General features: G+C 36.3%; 1 protein-coding gene across 1 annotated transcript; it reads left to right on the top strand.

Annotated features, from left to right (window-relative positions):
* The first annotated feature begins 954 nt into the window (after positions 1-954).
* Positions 955-15,436, top strand: klhl24a (kelch-like family member 24a). The gene is made up of 8 exons (XM_024273493.2): positions 955-1,258; positions 2,585-2,691; positions 2,808-3,652; positions 4,829-5,013; positions 8,037-8,155; positions 11,311-11,499; positions 12,083-12,271; positions 13,098-15,436. Exons 2-8 carry the CDS (start codon positions 2,617-2,619, stop codon positions 13,296-13,298), a joined length of 1,803 nt encoding a protein of 600 aa, XP_024129261.1. The 5' UTR covers positions 955-1,258; positions 2,585-2,616; the 3' UTR covers positions 13,299-15,436.
* The last annotated feature ends 2,438 nt before the right edge of the window (positions 15,437-17,874 follow it).

Below are 17,874 nucleotides of genomic sequence, written 5' to 3' on the forward strand. Positions count from 1 at the left end.
AAATGTTGACACAGCAGTTTAAAGTAAAAAGGAAAAAACGAGGTCAGTGTTGAATCAGTCACTTTGGAAGTAAATTGGATTTTAGTTTGAACAATTACAATAACTCAACAGCAGAGGGACCCGATGTCCATGCATCAAGGCTTGTGCTGCCAACAAGTACTTTAAGCAAAAACAAGTGGTTAACTTCCTCCTGTGTTTGCCTATTCTTCCTATGAAGTGGCTTATTTACAACCAATTGTTGTGTTTATCAGATAAAGACAAAAAGTATTATTCTGTGGTCTATGATAAAATTTTTGCAGTTATAGAGCAAGCTTGATAGCTACTTGATAGCCTTTTTGTACTTTTTGTTTTCTAGATGTCTATTGTTGATTGTCTTTTATCCTTCTTTATTGTTAAGGGAAACCTTGAAATTCCATTTGGTGTACAGAAATAAGATGGCTTTTGTGAGTAAACTTGAGATCCCAATCCATATCAGTCACTAATTGTTTGGGCATTTCTAAGAAAAGAAATCTAGAGCTCTCAAAAGCTATGTTGAAACCCAATGAGGAAATGATTACACTTTTTTCCAACTAACCCCACATTGTCTCACCTTGTCAAAATGTGTGGTGTTTCATCCGGTTCACCGTGCCAACATTTAGTTTCACAAGAGATACCTTACTATCTAATACTTTAAAAAGCTGAATTACATCATGTTGCTTCGATTATCTCTCATTGTTAACATTTTTCTCTTTAAAAAATGACGTTCATACTTTGTTCATAATTTATAAACATAGTTTGAATTTTCATCAAGAAATAATCTTCAACCAAAATGTCCGTGCAGCTCTTCTTCCGTTTCTATTACGGACTTGTTTTCATTAAAAGTGCCGTTTGTTTGCAAACAAAGGGAAGCCACGTGGAGAACTTGTTGCTCCTGGAAGTTGTAGTTTCAGAACTCAGCGAACTTGCATGAAACCAAGAATTCGAACTTTGATACCCACAATGCATCGAGCGAGAGGTGGGGCTTCTGGAGTGTTATAAATAATGCGCTCTGTTTACACCAAAGTTAGCTTTTTGGAACTTTTTGTTTTGTCCAGTACATCCATCAAAATGTTCAATTTATGCAGAAGTCTGACGAATCTTTTATAATCCCTCGAGGAGAGATCGTGTCAAGGCTAGCGCTGAATGTTTTTCTAAGATCTTTGTTTTTTTCAATACTTCTTTTTGTTTGTTTTTCTTTGCAAGAGACGACGACTTATCAACTGGGAACTTTATTTTAAAGGTAAAAAGGAGTTTTATTTACGGATAATGTGTTCAGTTTGTGTGTACAAGTGAAATAGAGAACTTTTTTTTTTTTTTGCCGCTAACGGTCAGCACTAGCTAACAACATTTGCGGCACGAGGCAACTTTGCTTTGTCTAAATTAGCCTTAAGGTTTTTGTTTTGTTTCCTCTTTTTTAACGGGTTTAAAGCATTTTATTAGCTTTTCTTGATATATTTTTTTATATTTAAATATAATATTATACATACAGAATTTCAAATGTTTATGGAATATTGTATATTTTTTTATTTAGTGTGATAGTTACGTTTCATATTTATTCAGAAAAAAATAATATATATATATATATATATATATATATATATATATATATATATATATATATATAATATAAAAATAAAATGGCTTTTATTTATTTTAATCCCCTTATGAATGTTTTGTTATTTTCACAACACTTGCGTCAACACTTTTAGTGCTGTTGCCGTCATTATATTCGCCTTTATGTGTGTCGAGCAGACAAAGCAAGTCTTGTCAGGCACCTCTGGCTAAACCTATCCTAAAATCTCTTTTGGAGCTGCTGGCACGTGCATGGGTTGAGTCTATCAGGTTAAAAATAACAACAAAGAAAACATGACTTCATGGAAATTAGTCTAGACTTTTTAAGGAAGAATTATTTAAAATAAATGTGCACAAGAATATCCTTATTTTATTTTCTTCGCCATTAATCCAGAAATAATTATATTTTTGCTCCCATCAAAATCATGGTTAGAACTTTGTGTTCCAACTTGAATTTGCTCTCTTTAACAAAGCAGAATTATTAATTTGTTTGACTCAAAATAAAAAAAAAATCACTTATGGTTATCAGAAGCCTTGACCCTGCACTTGTTGAAACGCTCATTATGTGGTATTATCCCTGCCCCCACTTCCCCTCAAAACAAACCTGACTGGTAGGCTGGCCTTACTGTTGCTCAACCTATCTCCCGCCTGCATCTCTTTGTCGTTTCCAATCTCATGCAAACCCTTGTGCTGCAGGGCACAACTGTTTAACAGCAGTGTTGAGCTAGCAACCAGAAGATACTCCTTATACCTTATTTCTATCCACTGAAATGTAAACTTTTTATATTTACTTTAGATGAAAAAAAGTTCATATTAATCTCATATTTTTTCACTCTTTTGTTTTTTTTAGAGTTGTTTTGTTTGCTCTATTGTACTGCAAGATTCACTAATTACACTTGTAGCACTTTAAATTTTAATCTAAATTTTTTTATACTTTACAATATGGCCTCACTCTTTTTGAGATGATGGTGTATATTTTTCTCTTTCTCTTTAGATCTTTGAGCACATATTTCAAAGGTAGCAGCAATGGTGTTGATGCTGGGCCGGAGATTGAACAGGGAGGACTCTGGGATCAGAGACTCCCCAGCTGTAAAACGAAAGGTACTGTAAAAAAAAAAAGAAGGAAAAAAGTCAATGTCTTTGTTTTCATAGTTGAAGCCTTTCTTGGGCAATTCACAAGTCTAAACACATTTATATTTGTTCTTTTGTTCCCTAAGGTCTTTGAAGTTGAATCCAAAACCTCAGGTGGTCAGGAGATCTTGGACTTCTGCTCTGGATCATCACATTCAGAGGGCATCCTGCAGGTGTTTAACGAGTTCCGTGATAGCCGCCTCTTCACGGATGTGGTCATCAGCGTTCAGGGCCGTGAATTCCCCTGCCACCGCGCAGTTCTCTCCGCCTCCTCTTCGTATTTCAGAGCCATGTTCTGTAACGATCATCGCGAGAGCCGCGAGATGCTGGTTGAGATCAATGGCATTCTGGCTGAAGCCATGGACTCCTTCCTCACCTACATTTACACTGGCCGTGCCAAGATTACCACAGAGAATGTCCAGTTCCTCTTTGAAACCTCCAACCTCTTCCAGATCACCACTCTGCGTGATGCTTGTGCAAAGTTTCTGGAGGACCAGCTGGACCCATGCAACTGCCTGGGCATTCAGCGCTTTGCAGATGCGCACTCTCTGAAGCAGCTCGCCAGCCGCTGTCGCACTTACGCCCTGGCCAACTTCTCAGAAGTGGCCCAGCACGCAGAGTTCCTTGACCTACACAAAGGAGAGCTGGAAGAGTACCTCAACAGTGACGACCTGTCTGTAAGTAAGGAGGAGATGGTGTTCGAGGCCGTCTTGCGCTGGGTCTATTATTCTGTGGAGCAGAGAAGGCCAATGCTGAAGGATTTGCTGGAGCATGTTCGCCTGCCCCTGCTCCATCCCAACTACTTCGTCCAGACGGTTGAGGGAGACCAGCTCATCCAGAATGCTCCCGAGTGCTACCAGCTCCTCCACGAGGCCAGACGCTACCATGTGCTTGGAAACGAAATGATGTCACCCAGAACCCGCCCACGCAGGTAACAAAAATCCTGATTTCCTTGGCATGAGGAAGGTGATAGATAGAAAAAAAACAGGAAGTAGAAGTATGCCTCATCATTTATGTGTTTTTCTGGAAAGATGACCTTCTAATCCTACATTTTGAATACAATGTTTTGAACTCCATTGTTTGTTATGTTGGTTTAAATGTCTGCGCCACTATGATGACAGTTTGTCGTCACTTAACCAATCCCTGTTCTCATTGTGTAGCTAGAGGTTATGTCTTGTTGATGAACTCGGTGCTCCTAGCTGTGTCACATGTTCGTGCGACAGAGGAGGGAGTGTTGTTGTGCTGAAGAGACAAGTGAATTATTGACAGAGCTTTGTTTTCTTGAAGCATTTTGAAGCAGGAAGGAGCAGGGCATGTTCAAACACTGAGCAGTTGCTTGAAATAATAATAAAAAAAGAAATGATGCAATAAATGTCAATAACAGCCAAGTGCTGAGTCTTGTTATGGGACTGGCAGTACAGCGCTCATCACAGGTGGTTGACCTATTTTGCTGTGTTTTAGTTGATTGTCCAAATATTTGTTAAAATACTATCACTGATAACAAACAAAAGGTTGAACCCTATGAATGAAACTGAAACCTGACCGTATGGTCTGCTGCTTCTCAACAAACTCAAGTGCAGCTGTCCTTTGTTCGTTGAACTGTTTTTTAAAAAAAAAGGTTAAAGTGGGCAGAGAGCCAGCTGTCAGTTAATATTGCTGGTGTATTCTCATTATCCAGGCAGATCAGTTGAGTTGATTGTGGCAGTCAAGCTGCTGATCCCTGTCCTGTCTGCTTCGTTTGCCCTGAGGGCCACACCACAGTTGAAAACAAACTCCTGTTTTTCCCCTTCTGTTTCTGCACTGGTGCACAAAAAAAAGTGTTGCTATACGCACACGTGACTGTGCAATATAGATCTCTTCAGTAGTTTGACGCTGCTAACAGGTTTGTTAGCAGCTGAAGGCTTTGTTTTCACCGGAGTTCCAACAAACTCATGCCAAGTATGTGAATTGGTACCCTTGGTTTTACAATGAACTTTCAAAGCTGTTCCAGAGAAAACCACAGGCACAAGTCTCCACTGTAATGCCATTTTCCCCCCTAAACAATTCACTGTTTTTATGTCTATTTTAACTTCAAATTTTCCACTCTATTTGCCCTTTTTCTGTAAAGATCGACTGGCTACTCTGAGGTGATTGTGGTGGTCGGTGGCTGTGAGCGGGTCGGGGGGTTCAACCTGCCCTACACTGAATGCTTTGACCCAGTCATTGGAGAATGGAAGTCCCTGGCTAAACTGCCCGAATTCACCAAGTCCGAGTACGCTGTGTGCGCCTTGCGCAATGACATCTTGGTGTCAGGTAAGATTAATCAATAGTTGTCAAAGAAGTAGAGCTTTATAAAACATCAGTTGAGATGTTTTGACAAGGATAAAATGCCATCTTCAACCAATACTTCTTAATTTCAGACATTGTTTTTACAATATTCTCTTTATGAGGCTGTATTCTGGATCATCTTGAAATGCTATTAAGTTTCTTTGTGAATGTCAAAAGGCAGCGGTGGCAGTTTGCCCTGGTTTATTTTTTTAGCACCTCTGCCTTTGACTCCGGGGAAATAAAAGAGTAACATCTGGATGCACTCTCATGCTTTTATTAGCGTCTTCTTTTCTTCCTGTTTGCTGATCATCAAGGTCTTCACCTTCCTGTTAATTCCTGGACTTCCTCAGAAGCCTATCTTTATAAAAAAAAAAAAAGATAAAAATCCAAGTATTCCAGATGATGTTTAGCAGTATTTTCAAAGAAATCTGAATCTTCTATACTAAAACTCCTATCACTTTCTCTGTTTTCTGTATTGGAAATGTCGGTTAAACTGGATTACATCATTCTCTTTAATCACAACTCAAAGTTCCTGCTTTGAGTTTTATGGAGATAAAAGCCCATCAGAAGCCTTAGATGAAAGCTTAATAGTTATTTGTTTCCAATAAAAGCACAAAGATAGAAGTGCTAATGTTTTCCCATCATTGTTCAGGTTCAGACACGCTCTAGATGAGCTCCCCGTCATTGATGAAAAACAACAGCTGACTGAGAGAAAAGGGGGGAAAAAAATTAGGCAAAAGGGTAAAAGGAAAACTTATTCCCCTCAGCGAAGCGCGTGCGCAGTGCTTGCTCTCAATGTGCCAAGACCTCACGTGTGAGCTTTCCGTCTCACATGCTTTCTGAAATTATATTCCTCCCCCTCTGGCTTTTCCTCAGTATTTGTAACATGTTGCCCCACTGTCCTGTTTTTTTTCTCCCTCCACATTTGTATCGCTCAACCCACTTTTGTAAAGTATTTTGTACTCTCCACATTACATTTCCCCACTTTCTTCAGCTCATTCTGTCTTCTTTCCTTCCAAGAACTGAGGCCTGCAGCTTGTACTCCCAGTACTGCTACAGTCAGCTGTGTTTTTAAATAGTGTGGGGCTGAAGTGGGAGAATTATAATTAGTCCCCCAGTCCAATGACAAGTTGTCTGCATATTAATGATTTATTTCCATCAGTAACTTGCAACCAGATGATTGGATATGTCTCATCCGACTGTGAACAGCTAAACCCATTCACATGAACATGTGTTCACAAGTAAATCTCCCTAACATTAAATTTAGCAGGAGGCTACAGTAGATTTTCTTCCCCCCTTTTGAAGCTCCACATCTCAAATCAACATGTTTCCCTTATGCATTTTTTTTAAACTAAGGGAAGCCTGGAGGGCAGCAGGCTGTCTAGCTCTCCGCCTTTCCTGCAGATTTCTGAACAGACATGCTGCAACTATCTCCCCTTATCTGTCTCCTTTTTTATGTGTTACAGTTTAATTCGGCACAGCTGAATAATAACAACATTATGCAATTCATCATTTAAAAAGTAGAGTATGTGCAGAAACCTGTTTCAATCTTCAGTATCTTCACGACTTGTCTGCATGTCTATAACATACAAATGTCCAATAAGTGTTTCCAGTTGTTTATTAATTATGATTATTCCTTTTTGTAGCTAAAATAAAAAAAATCTGTTTTGCAGAGCAGCAGTAGTTCATTTGAAAGTTGTCTCTAAGTTGTTGGCAGGACCTTTTGTACAGAGTAAGCCCGCCCTCTCTTTCCGTCACCAATCATTTTACGAGCTTTCCAGATGAACAGTTTTAAGGAAAACAAAGACGTATACAGGCCGTGTCCGAATTCCTTCCCTTCTCACTATATACTGTGTTTGCCATGTTTTTTAGTGCTGCCCAAATCTTCAATTCCAATATCAAAAGCCCTAGAAATTTCCCAGAAGTCATTGCAAAGAACTAGCGTGCATCGACACTCACTACATTAGCGAATATAGACCATAATGCATTGCAGTCAAACAATTTTTGCGGAAAAAAACATGCTTAAATTATTTTTTTTAATAAACCATCCACATTTTTATCATCAGAACGCGGTGGAGTCATAAATAGATGTCTTGAAATGTTCGTATTGATTCGATTTTTACTTTGTAATATTGGTGATGTCATATCCGGTAATAAAAAAAAAGAACTAAAGAAAAGTAGTGAGCATGGTGTTTGAATTGCTTTTAAAATCCAGGGCACTTGATAGTATACATATATAATAAAGAAAACCTCAGAAATTCAATTATAAGAGTAATTTCCTTTATATATTTCTTCTATCATGAGAAAAAAACATCAATATAAAAACATGACTCTTTAAAAGTAGAGTTAAATTCAAAGCCTATTGCATTTATTTGGAAACCTATTTTTGTTTTGAACCAACTGGAGAAAAAAACCCTCCATAGATTGAAGTTTTTTTTATTTATACTTCCTAGTACTTGTCTGTCTTCCCTCAAAAATAAAACCTTAGCTAAGGTGATAAATTACCTCGCCACAAAGAGTTCCTTCTCTGCTCATATCTTGTTCATACCTGTTGCTTTATGCACTTATCTCTCAATAAAGTACACCTTTTATTCATGAATATCAGATAATTGCCTTTGGTTCTGATAACCTTGTAGTCATGGCTTTTAAATTATTCTAGGTTTTTTTTCACACTGCTTTAATTTGAATTTCACTTCCACCTTACAGTGGTTTCACACGTTTGATCAAAAATATGGTTGTTAAAGTCTTATCCAACCTCTCTTCTACTAAAATTTACACAATTAAAGTCATTCTTTTTTTGCAAAGTTTCTGCATTTGTAATGTTTAAATTAGATTTTAATCTTTTAGCACCACAGCTCCAGTTTTTTGTTTTTTGATTTACTGTAACCGTTAACAGTTGAAAAGTTACAGTATGTTATAGCTTTTACGTTTAAGCATCACTCTCTGCTTTTACTTAGCCTTAAGTCTTGTTTGCAGAATCTAAAAAGGTAGCGATTCTGTGTTTCCAGGCGGGCGCATTAACAGCAGGGACGTGTGGATGTACAACTCCCAGCTAAACCTGTGGATGAAAGTGGCTTCTCTCAACAAAGGCCGCTGGAGACACAAGATGGGTGTCCTGCTAGGCAAGGTAAGAACAACAATGCTTTAGGACACAAGTGTGACCTACTGCATCATTTTGACCACAATATGACCAAACATAGACAAACGTCAACAGTAAATCAGTCAGTTTTACGAGGAAGCCTGTCGTGTGTTCACTGAATGATATGTGCTTCTGAAGAATCGGAGATGAATGAATGGAATGCGAGTGCATAACCCATTTTGTATGACTTTGAGGGAATATAGTGGGTCCTTGCCTGCTAAAATGAATTTACCAAAAGTTTAGCATTTTAAGTGACTCCAAACATGATTCCATGAGTTTTCTTTCATCTTGTTCAGGTTCACTGTGAGCAGATCACCAATCTCACGTGGGCCCATGCATTTTCACCCACACGTTCACCTACGTTTGCCCAAACTTGCACCATCATAAACCAGCTGTGTGTAACCAAAATTCAGAGACAGAGAATCTTTAGATAAGGAACGGTATTTTATCGAACTTGTGTCGCTCCAGGATTTGTTACAAAAAAAAAAAAGAGGCAGTTCCCCACACGCAATGCAGTAAGAAGACAAAAAAAAATACTAACCCTTGCGATTTTTTTTCATTTTTTTTTTTATTATTCCTAATAGCAATATTTTAACATACTATTTATATAGTTTTTTTTAAACGCATTAGAAGGTGTTCTCCTTTGATGGCGTGTGCCTTCCCTGGATGCATGCCAGCTCTTCACACTTCCAGTAGAAGCCTAGAGGTTTTTTTAAGCCTGTATCATGCTTCATACGCCTGTGCAAGAGTAAAAATAGCTGGAAGAACCGTAAAAAAATAACCTTTATTTAAATGAGTTAATATATGATATATTAAATGAGACAATATATAAATAGTCCTTATGAGCTCTCCCTCATCTTTGAATCAGCTGGACTCCCACACATTTACGTCCGTAAATCTCTCCAAAGTGAGACATACAGTGTGTTAACAACAAGATGACTCACAGTTACAGCTTCCTAAACATGACTTTAATGGAGGCTATAGCGTAAACCAAGCGTTATTCTTTTTTTTAATTAATTTATTTTTTTGGAGTTACTTTCTGCCACTTCTGTTCATTTGAATCTGTAATAGATAAAGAAAAGGTATCAGGTGTTGAAAATAGATTGAACCAAATCAGGGGGGTGAAGGGTTGGAAAATTCCACCTAAACCTTGCTCTATGATGTAAGAGTACCAAAGAAAGAGATCGGCTGAATTACATGGTTTGTTTTCTTTCTTTCTTTTCCTGTTTGCATGTTTTTGTTTTTTGCCCTCTTATGCTGCTGTAAGATCTCTTCTTTTCCAGATACTTAGATTCTTAGATTCTTTTACAAAGTTACAATCTCATTCTTGATCATATCAGGGTTTCTATGTCAAACATGCTGCAGGGCTTGTTTGTTGATCGTGTTTTTTTTTATGTTTGTCTTTCCTCAGAATTGACTCCCCCCCCCTCTCTTTCCCCCTGAAAACGGCAGCTTCACATTTCCTCATTCAGCCTGTAATTTCCTCATTTTATGGACAGTTCCAATCCCCTGGTTTTGAAGCAAGGATGAGTGATGTAGAAAAAGCCCCAATTATCACATGCGGATGCTCATGTTTCATCCAAAAAGCATTCCAAATATGTCGTTGTCACACATTTGCATATTGGAAGGAAATCTTGAGTTTTTCACTCATGGAGAATTAACGATTAAAAGTGTCCATCTTAAAGCCCGTTTTCACTTCAGAATTAAACATTGAAAAAGTGCCTAAATGTTTCAATAAAATAAAAGCACAAAACTCACAAAAAGTTAAAAGATTGCCTCAATGTGACGATTTGGATCATATTTTCTAAAGTAAAAATAATAATATTGTTTCAATTATTGTTGTTAGAAATATTGTATCATTTCGTCTTGAACAGATACATTATCTTAAGTAACTGGATGTTTGATCAAAAATTTTAGCACTTAAGAACTAATTTTTAAACTATTTAAAGTATTAGAAATATGAAACCTGCACTCTTTATTTAGTTTTCATTTTCTTGCCTTTGTCAGATCAAACTCAAATGAGTTATTTTCTTTTTGTTTTCTGTGCTGTGGCTCACTTTAGTGATGCCTTCTGAGTTTTGGAATATAATGAATCTCACAGAAATGAATGAAGCTATTTATACATCACTTTACAAGTCCTTTTAGTGTACCAAACTCCTTCACAATAAAAGAAAGACAAGTTTAAAAAGAGGCAAATTAAAATAAAATAAAATTACAAAGCAGTCTGCAGTAAAATACTGAAAAGATATATAAGAAAACAATAAAAGAAAATACTGTGCATTAAATGTGCATGTATTGATAGCTATAAGTATTCACGACTTCCAGTTTATGATCATGATCTTATTAGGAGCATCACAGAACAGAAGTGGAGCTTCCTTGCTGTGCTGGCTTCTTTAAACAAAGTGGAGTCTGGAAATCCTCAGTTGAGCTGGAAAGGGGTCAGCTTATTCGACAAAAATATATTTATATAGTTATATTAATAGTTCCTGCTCCTTTAGAAATCTGATAATCTGACTGATAGAGTCTGTCTGTTACCTTAAACCTCGGAGAAAAAAACAGAACTTTAGCGTTCGTCCACTTCTGACTTTTTGTTCCCTTTTTTCCACAAAATCTTCTTTCATATTTTATTCTTCTCTTCCTCTCACCTTGTGAACTCATTTGCGTTTCCTGTTTTTGTCAGAGGAATAGCCCGAAGCTTTTGTGTTGCTTCAGACAAACTTGTTGATCCACAGCAAAACCCAAAGTCTTTTTGTGACTTATAATCTCTTTGTTGTTGTTTGTGCATTAGTATTGTAGCAAAAAAAACAATAAATATTTACCTGAATTTTTTTTAAACGATAGTTTTTAAATTGTGAGTCAAGTATAAAGATGAGTATTTCCTGTAAAAGTACTAGTTCTATTTGAAATATGTGGTATGTATATATGGAAACTGGAGCTTTAGCTACAATAGTCAACATCCATTGTATCGTCCTTCCTGCGCACCTGATAAACTGGTTGTGGAAGTTCTGACGCACTGACTAACATTTATCTCTAAAGGTTTTAATGCAACAACAGATGAGTTAATTTTGTCTTACGAGTGGAGCACTTTTAGAAAATCGTGTGGTAAACATTTTAATGGAGGCCATCGACGTGTGTGTTCACAGGTGTACACCGTCGGCGGTTACGACGGCCAGAGCCGCCTCAGCAGCGTGGAGTGTTATGATTCCTTCTCGAACCGCTGGACTGAAGTGGCACCCCTGAAGGAGGCAGTCAGCTCTCCAGCTGTGGCCAGCTGCGCTGGCAAGCTCTATGTCATTGGAGGAGGCCCGGACGATGAAACTTGTTCAGACAAGGTGGGAACAAGATGTTTACCCACCCACATGCTGAACCCAGAGTGATAACAGCTCCGCTGCCGTGGAGCCTTCATTTTCTGCTATCAATAGTTATAGCCACTTATCACAGAGTTTTATTTGTATTTTTTTTTAAGATAACGAAAGAAGTCAAAATACTCCATCATTTCTCATCTGTGACACAACAATTGCAAGACAAACCTCAGGAATTCAGGCATCCAAACCAGATAGGCCTCTGCAGAAGGCTTTCATTAAGTCTAAGCTTTCATTATGTTTTGTCAGCTTCACCCTTCAAGCTACTAATCTTCTGGCTCTTGTACTAAATTTGCATTTATCCTAAAGGTTTTTATTTGTTGTAAAGATTCCTCAAACATATCGAACATGGTCGGGGAACAAACTGTTTGGAAAGCAGCTATTTTAAATATGTAAGTGGGTCTGAGAATCCCTGGAATGCAGGCGAAGGCAGGCTCGTGTCAGTCAGCCCACTAAGCTGTCCATAAATACTTCCAGTGTGTTTTCTATCCAATGTACATCCTGACACGTGTGTTTCTGAAGGAATTTGATTTTTTTTTTTTTTTTGTCACAGGTTCAGTGCTATGATCCAGAGACAAACACCTGGTTACTGAGAGCCAACATCCCCATCGCCAAGCGCTGCATCACAGCAGTGTCTCTGAACAACATGATCTACGTCTGCGGCGGCCTCACCAAGTCCATTTACTGCTACGACCCCCAGAGTGACTACTGGATGCTTGTTCTTCACACCTTCAACAAACAGGTTAGATCAGGGGTGTCAAACTCAATCGCACAAGGGGACGAAACACACCTTGGGTCGTGGCCGAATAGGAAAAATATTCATTAAACACTCTAAAACTAAAGTTTTAAAACTTTAAAACCATAACTTTTTAACATAATTATGAATTAGATGTATAGTATTTCCTGTGATAATGCTAGAGTGAATGCTGTAAGCTGAATTTTGGCTGCTGAAGATGTTAGTGGAGATAGCTGAAGATGCTGAAATTGATAGCTAAAAATGCTGACGCTGATAGCTAGCTAAAATATTAGCTAGCTATCTATCTATCTAGCTAGCTAGCTAGCTAGCTAGATAGATAGATAGATAGATAGATACTTTAATAATCCCAAGAGAAATTATGGCAGTCTGTCGCTCCAGGTCATTCACACAGATTAGAAATAAATAAATGCCAAATAACCTTAAAAAAACTTAGATCAACCAAAACAGGTAGCATGTAGCTGAAAAAATAGATGAAATTCAAAACTGAAATGAAGTCAACATCAAGATACAGTAGGTGTTTGATTCCTGATAGAGAATCTTTTTGTAGAGTTGAAACTGGAAAAAAACTAAATTCGCCAAAATAGCTAGCATTTAAATATTAGCCTAACTCCAAAACAGCCTAAAAAACGTAAAAAAAAGCTTAAATAAGCCAAAATGTAGCTGAAATATTAGCTAAACTCCAAAAAACCCTAAAAAAATCATAGTAAATGTCAAAAAGTTAGCAGAATGACGGATCCGACCCCCGGGCCTAGACTCTGGATAATAAAACATTTAGCTTTTGTTCCTAATTCTGCCTTGCGCTTCTTCGCAGGAGAGCTGCGGCATGTCGGTGTGCAACGGAAAGATCTACATCCTCGGAGGCCGCAGCGAAAGCGGCGAATCCACAGACACGGTGTTGTGCTACGACCCGTCGACGAGCATCATCACCGGCGCGGCATCCATGCCCCGGCCGATCGCCTACCACGGCTGCGTAACCATCCACCGCTACAACGACAACTATTACAAGGCATGACCGTAGCATGCAACCAGAGACACACAATGGCGCCTAAACTCTTTAGGTACACCACACTTACAACCTTTAAACAGACAAATGAACTGGTTGGGTTTACTGTACAGTATGGAACGCATCATGTAGCAGTTGTGACTCTTCTATTTGTTCAGCAGACATAATCCTTCTTTTTTCATAGCAACCTGAGCTAAAGGAGAACCAAATCACTGTGGCGAGTTTGACAAAAGAGAAATCAATCTGTCATAAGTACATACATTTTACTGATTATTTCATATGCAAATAAAACCAAAAAAAAGTTTTGTTTTTCCTTTTTTGCTAGCAGTCTGAGATGAATTTGTGGTTAATACCAAACATTAAGTACTCTTTATGCAAAAACTGATCAAAGACAGGAGAATTTAGATGTTTTTTTTTTTTTTTCTAAAAAGCAAATCTTAAAATTCCCCAACTGGAGATAAGAGTGATGTGTTTGCAGAAAAACAACCTTTCTGTACCTTTTTACAGTCCAACTATACATATAACTACAATAGACTGCAGTAAAGACCAATAAAAGAGTTGTTCAGTGTTGAATCTCTGACATGTTCTCAACCCAAAGCAGATCCAGGAAAGTCCGTTGACTTTTTTCAGTCTGTGCCACCGTCTCCTTTCTTCATTTTTGAAATAATTATTATGAATGTTTCTGACATATTCTTTACATGTATACACCATTAAGTTATATTTGTATGTGCCTTTTTTATATAATTAGATTTTTATTGTGATCTATGTGGATTGTTTCAGCTCATTGATGTTGTGGGGTTGTGGGTGAGTTTTTGTCGATGTAAGACGCCTTTGTGGATCAAACTTTGAAAAAGTGGTTTGCATGTTGGATGTGTGCGGATCTGTGGGGGGGTTCTGACTCAGTCTGGAGCCAAGTGGGGTTATCATAGAGCTGAAGTGTTCAAGTGTTTTTTTTTTTTATGCTGGCACCTCTCACCTATACATTGACCTTTAAAGATCTAACTCGGGGTAACCATGGAAACCTCCAGGTGCAAATGTCTGTATGCTGGTGTGTAGTTTTGTGTGCGTGTAATTCACCTAGGGGGAGTTTGGAATGACAAGACTTTTGGATTGTGCGGCTCCCGGTCAGTAAACTCAATATTTACTATACGTGGTGTTGATAAACTATAGAAATTGCTGTGAGTATGACTATAATCTGTTTTCTTTTTGTATGTATTTTTGTGTTTCTGAAACAAAGAGCCTCAATTGTGCACTTTGACATGATGCTGTTTATTGTGAATTTCTGTTTTTACTGTATCAGTAATATGTATTTTTTTTACACAACATTTAAAAACAACAATTTAAAAAAAGGCTTTCTAGCTCCAGACAGTGAGGAGGTTTCCACTGTTGGGGACTGCACAATGTTTTTGCAGGAACAGTATGTTTTCCCTCAAAATGGCCAAAGCAGTTGGGGGGGTGGCATAATTAAAATAGTCTGCTGGGCATGTTTGCTCTTTATGAGCTGCAAAGCAAACATCTTTAGACACTTAAGGCCCATTTTTTAGTAACTTTAAAAGGTGACCACATGAATTGAAGAGTAAAAACACAGCAACACAAATGGGTATATGTTAAAAAGAAAAAAAAAGTGGGTCTGTACTTTAATAAGTACTCAAAGGGTTCAAACATCATTCTGTAATGCTGATTAAACATTGTATGTATTGTATGCTTTTGACAAGCCTATCTGTTGTTTTTAAGTTTTTCTTATTTTTTGGTTTGTTGTGGGATTGTGTGTTAAGTTCCTTAAATGTCATTTAGAGAAGCCCTAAAAGCTGGTTAAGCAGGTATCATCCAGAATGGATGTGGTTCTGTTCAGTTGGGTTAAAAAAAACAACCTTCATTGCGGCTGCATGGAAGGTGGAAGTTTAAATCTTTTCTCCCGCTGTCGTTATTCCAGCAGTTTGAAAAGAGGAAACGGCTGTTCGTTAATGCAGCTCAAAAAAATCTGGGCTTTCTGTAATGGAGTGATGTAATGTTTAACAACACTTCCTGCTCAGCACCTTGAGTGAGCGTGCCAGAGAGCTTTGGATTACTGTAAACTGCTTTCAGTCAAAATGTAATGCCTGGCCTTTGTACGAGGAAAATCAATAAAGTTTCTCTTTCTATTTGAAGCCTTTGTTTGCTGTTATTGGTAAATAAATCAAGGAAAGACAAAGTCATGAGGTGGTTTGTCATTGCGGTAAAAATGTGAATCATCTTATTGCCTTTCAAAAAATGACAAAAGTTTATAATCTTGACTTTAATCTAAACCCTTCTGTGCTAATAATTAGTAGAAGATGTTTTTACCTTTGTGCGATCTTAGCATTTAATTCATTTTTATCATATTTGTTGTTACATAACACAAAAAGATGATCACCAGTGAGCACAGTTACACTTTTTTATGGTCTACCAATTGTAAAAGTATCTGTCTTCACCTCAAACTCTAAATATATGATGATACATCATGATACTTATAAATATAACTAAACTTAATGCACTTTTATTAAATATTTCAATTACAAAATGCAAAAAGACAATCTCTAGAGTACATAACTACACTATTTTTAAATGTTCTTTCAATTGAAAAAGTGTCTTTCTTCACCTCAAACACTAAATATATGATGACACATGACATTACTTATAAATATAACTGTATTTAATTTACTTTTATCAAACATTTTTGTTACAAAATGCAAAAAGACAATCTCTAGAGTACATAATTACAATATTTTTAAATGTTCTTTCAATTAAAAAAGTGTCTTTCTTCACCTCAAACACTAAATATATGATGACACATGACATTAAACAGCTAAATTTAATTCCCTTTCTCAAATATTTTAGTTTTAAAATGCAAAAGACAATCACTAGCGTACATCATTACGCTATTTTTTTACATGTTTTTCCAATTTAAAAAGCTTTCACCTCAAACCCTAAATATATGATGATACATCACAATACTTATAAATATAAGTATTTCATTCGCTTTATCAAATATTTTAGCTATAAAATGCAAAAAGATGATCACTAATGTACATAATTAAGCTATTTTTTAATGTTCCTTCAATTTCAAAAGTACCTGCCTTCACATTAAAAAATTAAAAAAAAACACTCAATTATAAATTAGAAATGGTTTATTGAAAGCAAGAATAATGCGAAAACGAGACACGAGAGGTTTATAGTATCAAACATTGGATAAAATTGATTAGAAAATACCAATACATCCAGAAATAATTTAATTATTACTGTTAAACATACAGTAAATAAACATGATAGTTCTTTTGCATTCAGTTCATGAATCTATTGTGCATAATGATACATCATGTAACTGGTGAATTGACTTTTGTCATCTTTTTTTTTTTAAATACACATTTTTTTTCTATACAAATCAAAAATTCAAAACACAAATAAAACTGATAAATTATTAAACAAAGATGCATCCTCAACTCCAATATGGTCTTCCTTAATTCATAAAATTAACAAAAATTAACAAAACAAACAAACAAACAAAAATGATCATCTGTTTCTGTCACACAATACAAAGACAATCACCAGTGAACTTAGTTATACTTCTTTTTAAATACTCTTCAAACAGAAAAGGATTTAACTTTACATCAACCACTAAGTATGAGGAAACAACCTGTTACCTATGAATTTAAGTCATTTTTCCCCCATTCATCATATTTATCGTCACACAATGCAAGAAGTCAATCACCAGTGAACATAATTACACTTTTTCAAATGTTCTCACAACAGGATAAAGTATCAAACATTAAATGTACTGTGCATGATGAAACATTGTGTTTCTTATTAACTTTAATTAATTTAATTCATTGTTATTAATAACCAGTGAACATATTTACACTTTTTTTAAAGTTCCTGCAATAATAAAAGGATCCAAGTTTAGATCAAATACTTTCTATTGAAACAACCATTTACTTATTAATTTAATTCACTTTAATCACATTTTTCTGTTAAACAATACAAAAAAGATAATTACCAGTGAACACATTTACACTTTTTTAATGTTTCTGCAATAGAAAAGTATCTACCTTCAAATTAAATTCTTGAAATAACCTATTACATATTGATCTAATTCACTTTTATCATATTTTTTTTCTAAGACGATCACCAATGAACATAATAGCACTTTTTTTTTAAATGTTATTCCAGCAGAGAAAGTATCTAATTTCACATCAAACACTAAATCTATTGTGAATTATGTAAAAAAGGTGATTTTTTTTTTAATTTAATTCAATAAAAAATTTTTTTAACACACTATAAAAAGATGACCACCAGTAAACATATATTTATAATCTTCTTCTAATAGAAAAAGTACAGAAAAAATAGAAAATAATCAACAATGTTCTCCTAATTACTGAAATATGGATCACTTACAGTATTTCTATATGGATTCCAGAGAGTTTTAGTTAACCAACAGCGATCTTCCCTCCATATGCTTCTGATGTTTTCAGCTCTCAGAGGAATGAATTATAATGTGTGGAAAGATTTAAGGAGCCATTGTGTGAAACAAAGAGACATGGCGGAAAACCAGCAACAAAACAGGATTGAG

Source organism: Oryzias melastigma, linkage group LG17, assembly GCF_002922805.2.
Source record: "Oryzias melastigma strain HK-1 linkage group LG17, ASM292280v2, whole genome shotgun sequence".
NCBI classification, from domain to species: domain Eukaryota; kingdom Metazoa; phylum Chordata; class Actinopteri; order Beloniformes; family Adrianichthyidae; genus Oryzias; species Oryzias melastigma.

Bases quoted from the DNA above. Each gene is read 5' to 3' on its own strand.
- klhl24a (XM_024273493.2), top strand. From the start codon at position 2,617: ATGGTGTTGATGCTGGGCCGGAGATTGAACAGGGAGGACTCTGGGATC. The intron at 8,156-11,310 runs GTAAGAACAACA...GTGTGTTCACAG, and splicing joins TGGGTGTCCTGCTAGGCAAG to GTGTACACCGTCGGCGGTTA. The intron at 11,500-12,082 runs GTGGGAACAAGA...TTTTTGTCACAG, and splicing joins ATGAAACTTGTTCAGACAAG to GTTCAGTGCTATGATCCAGA.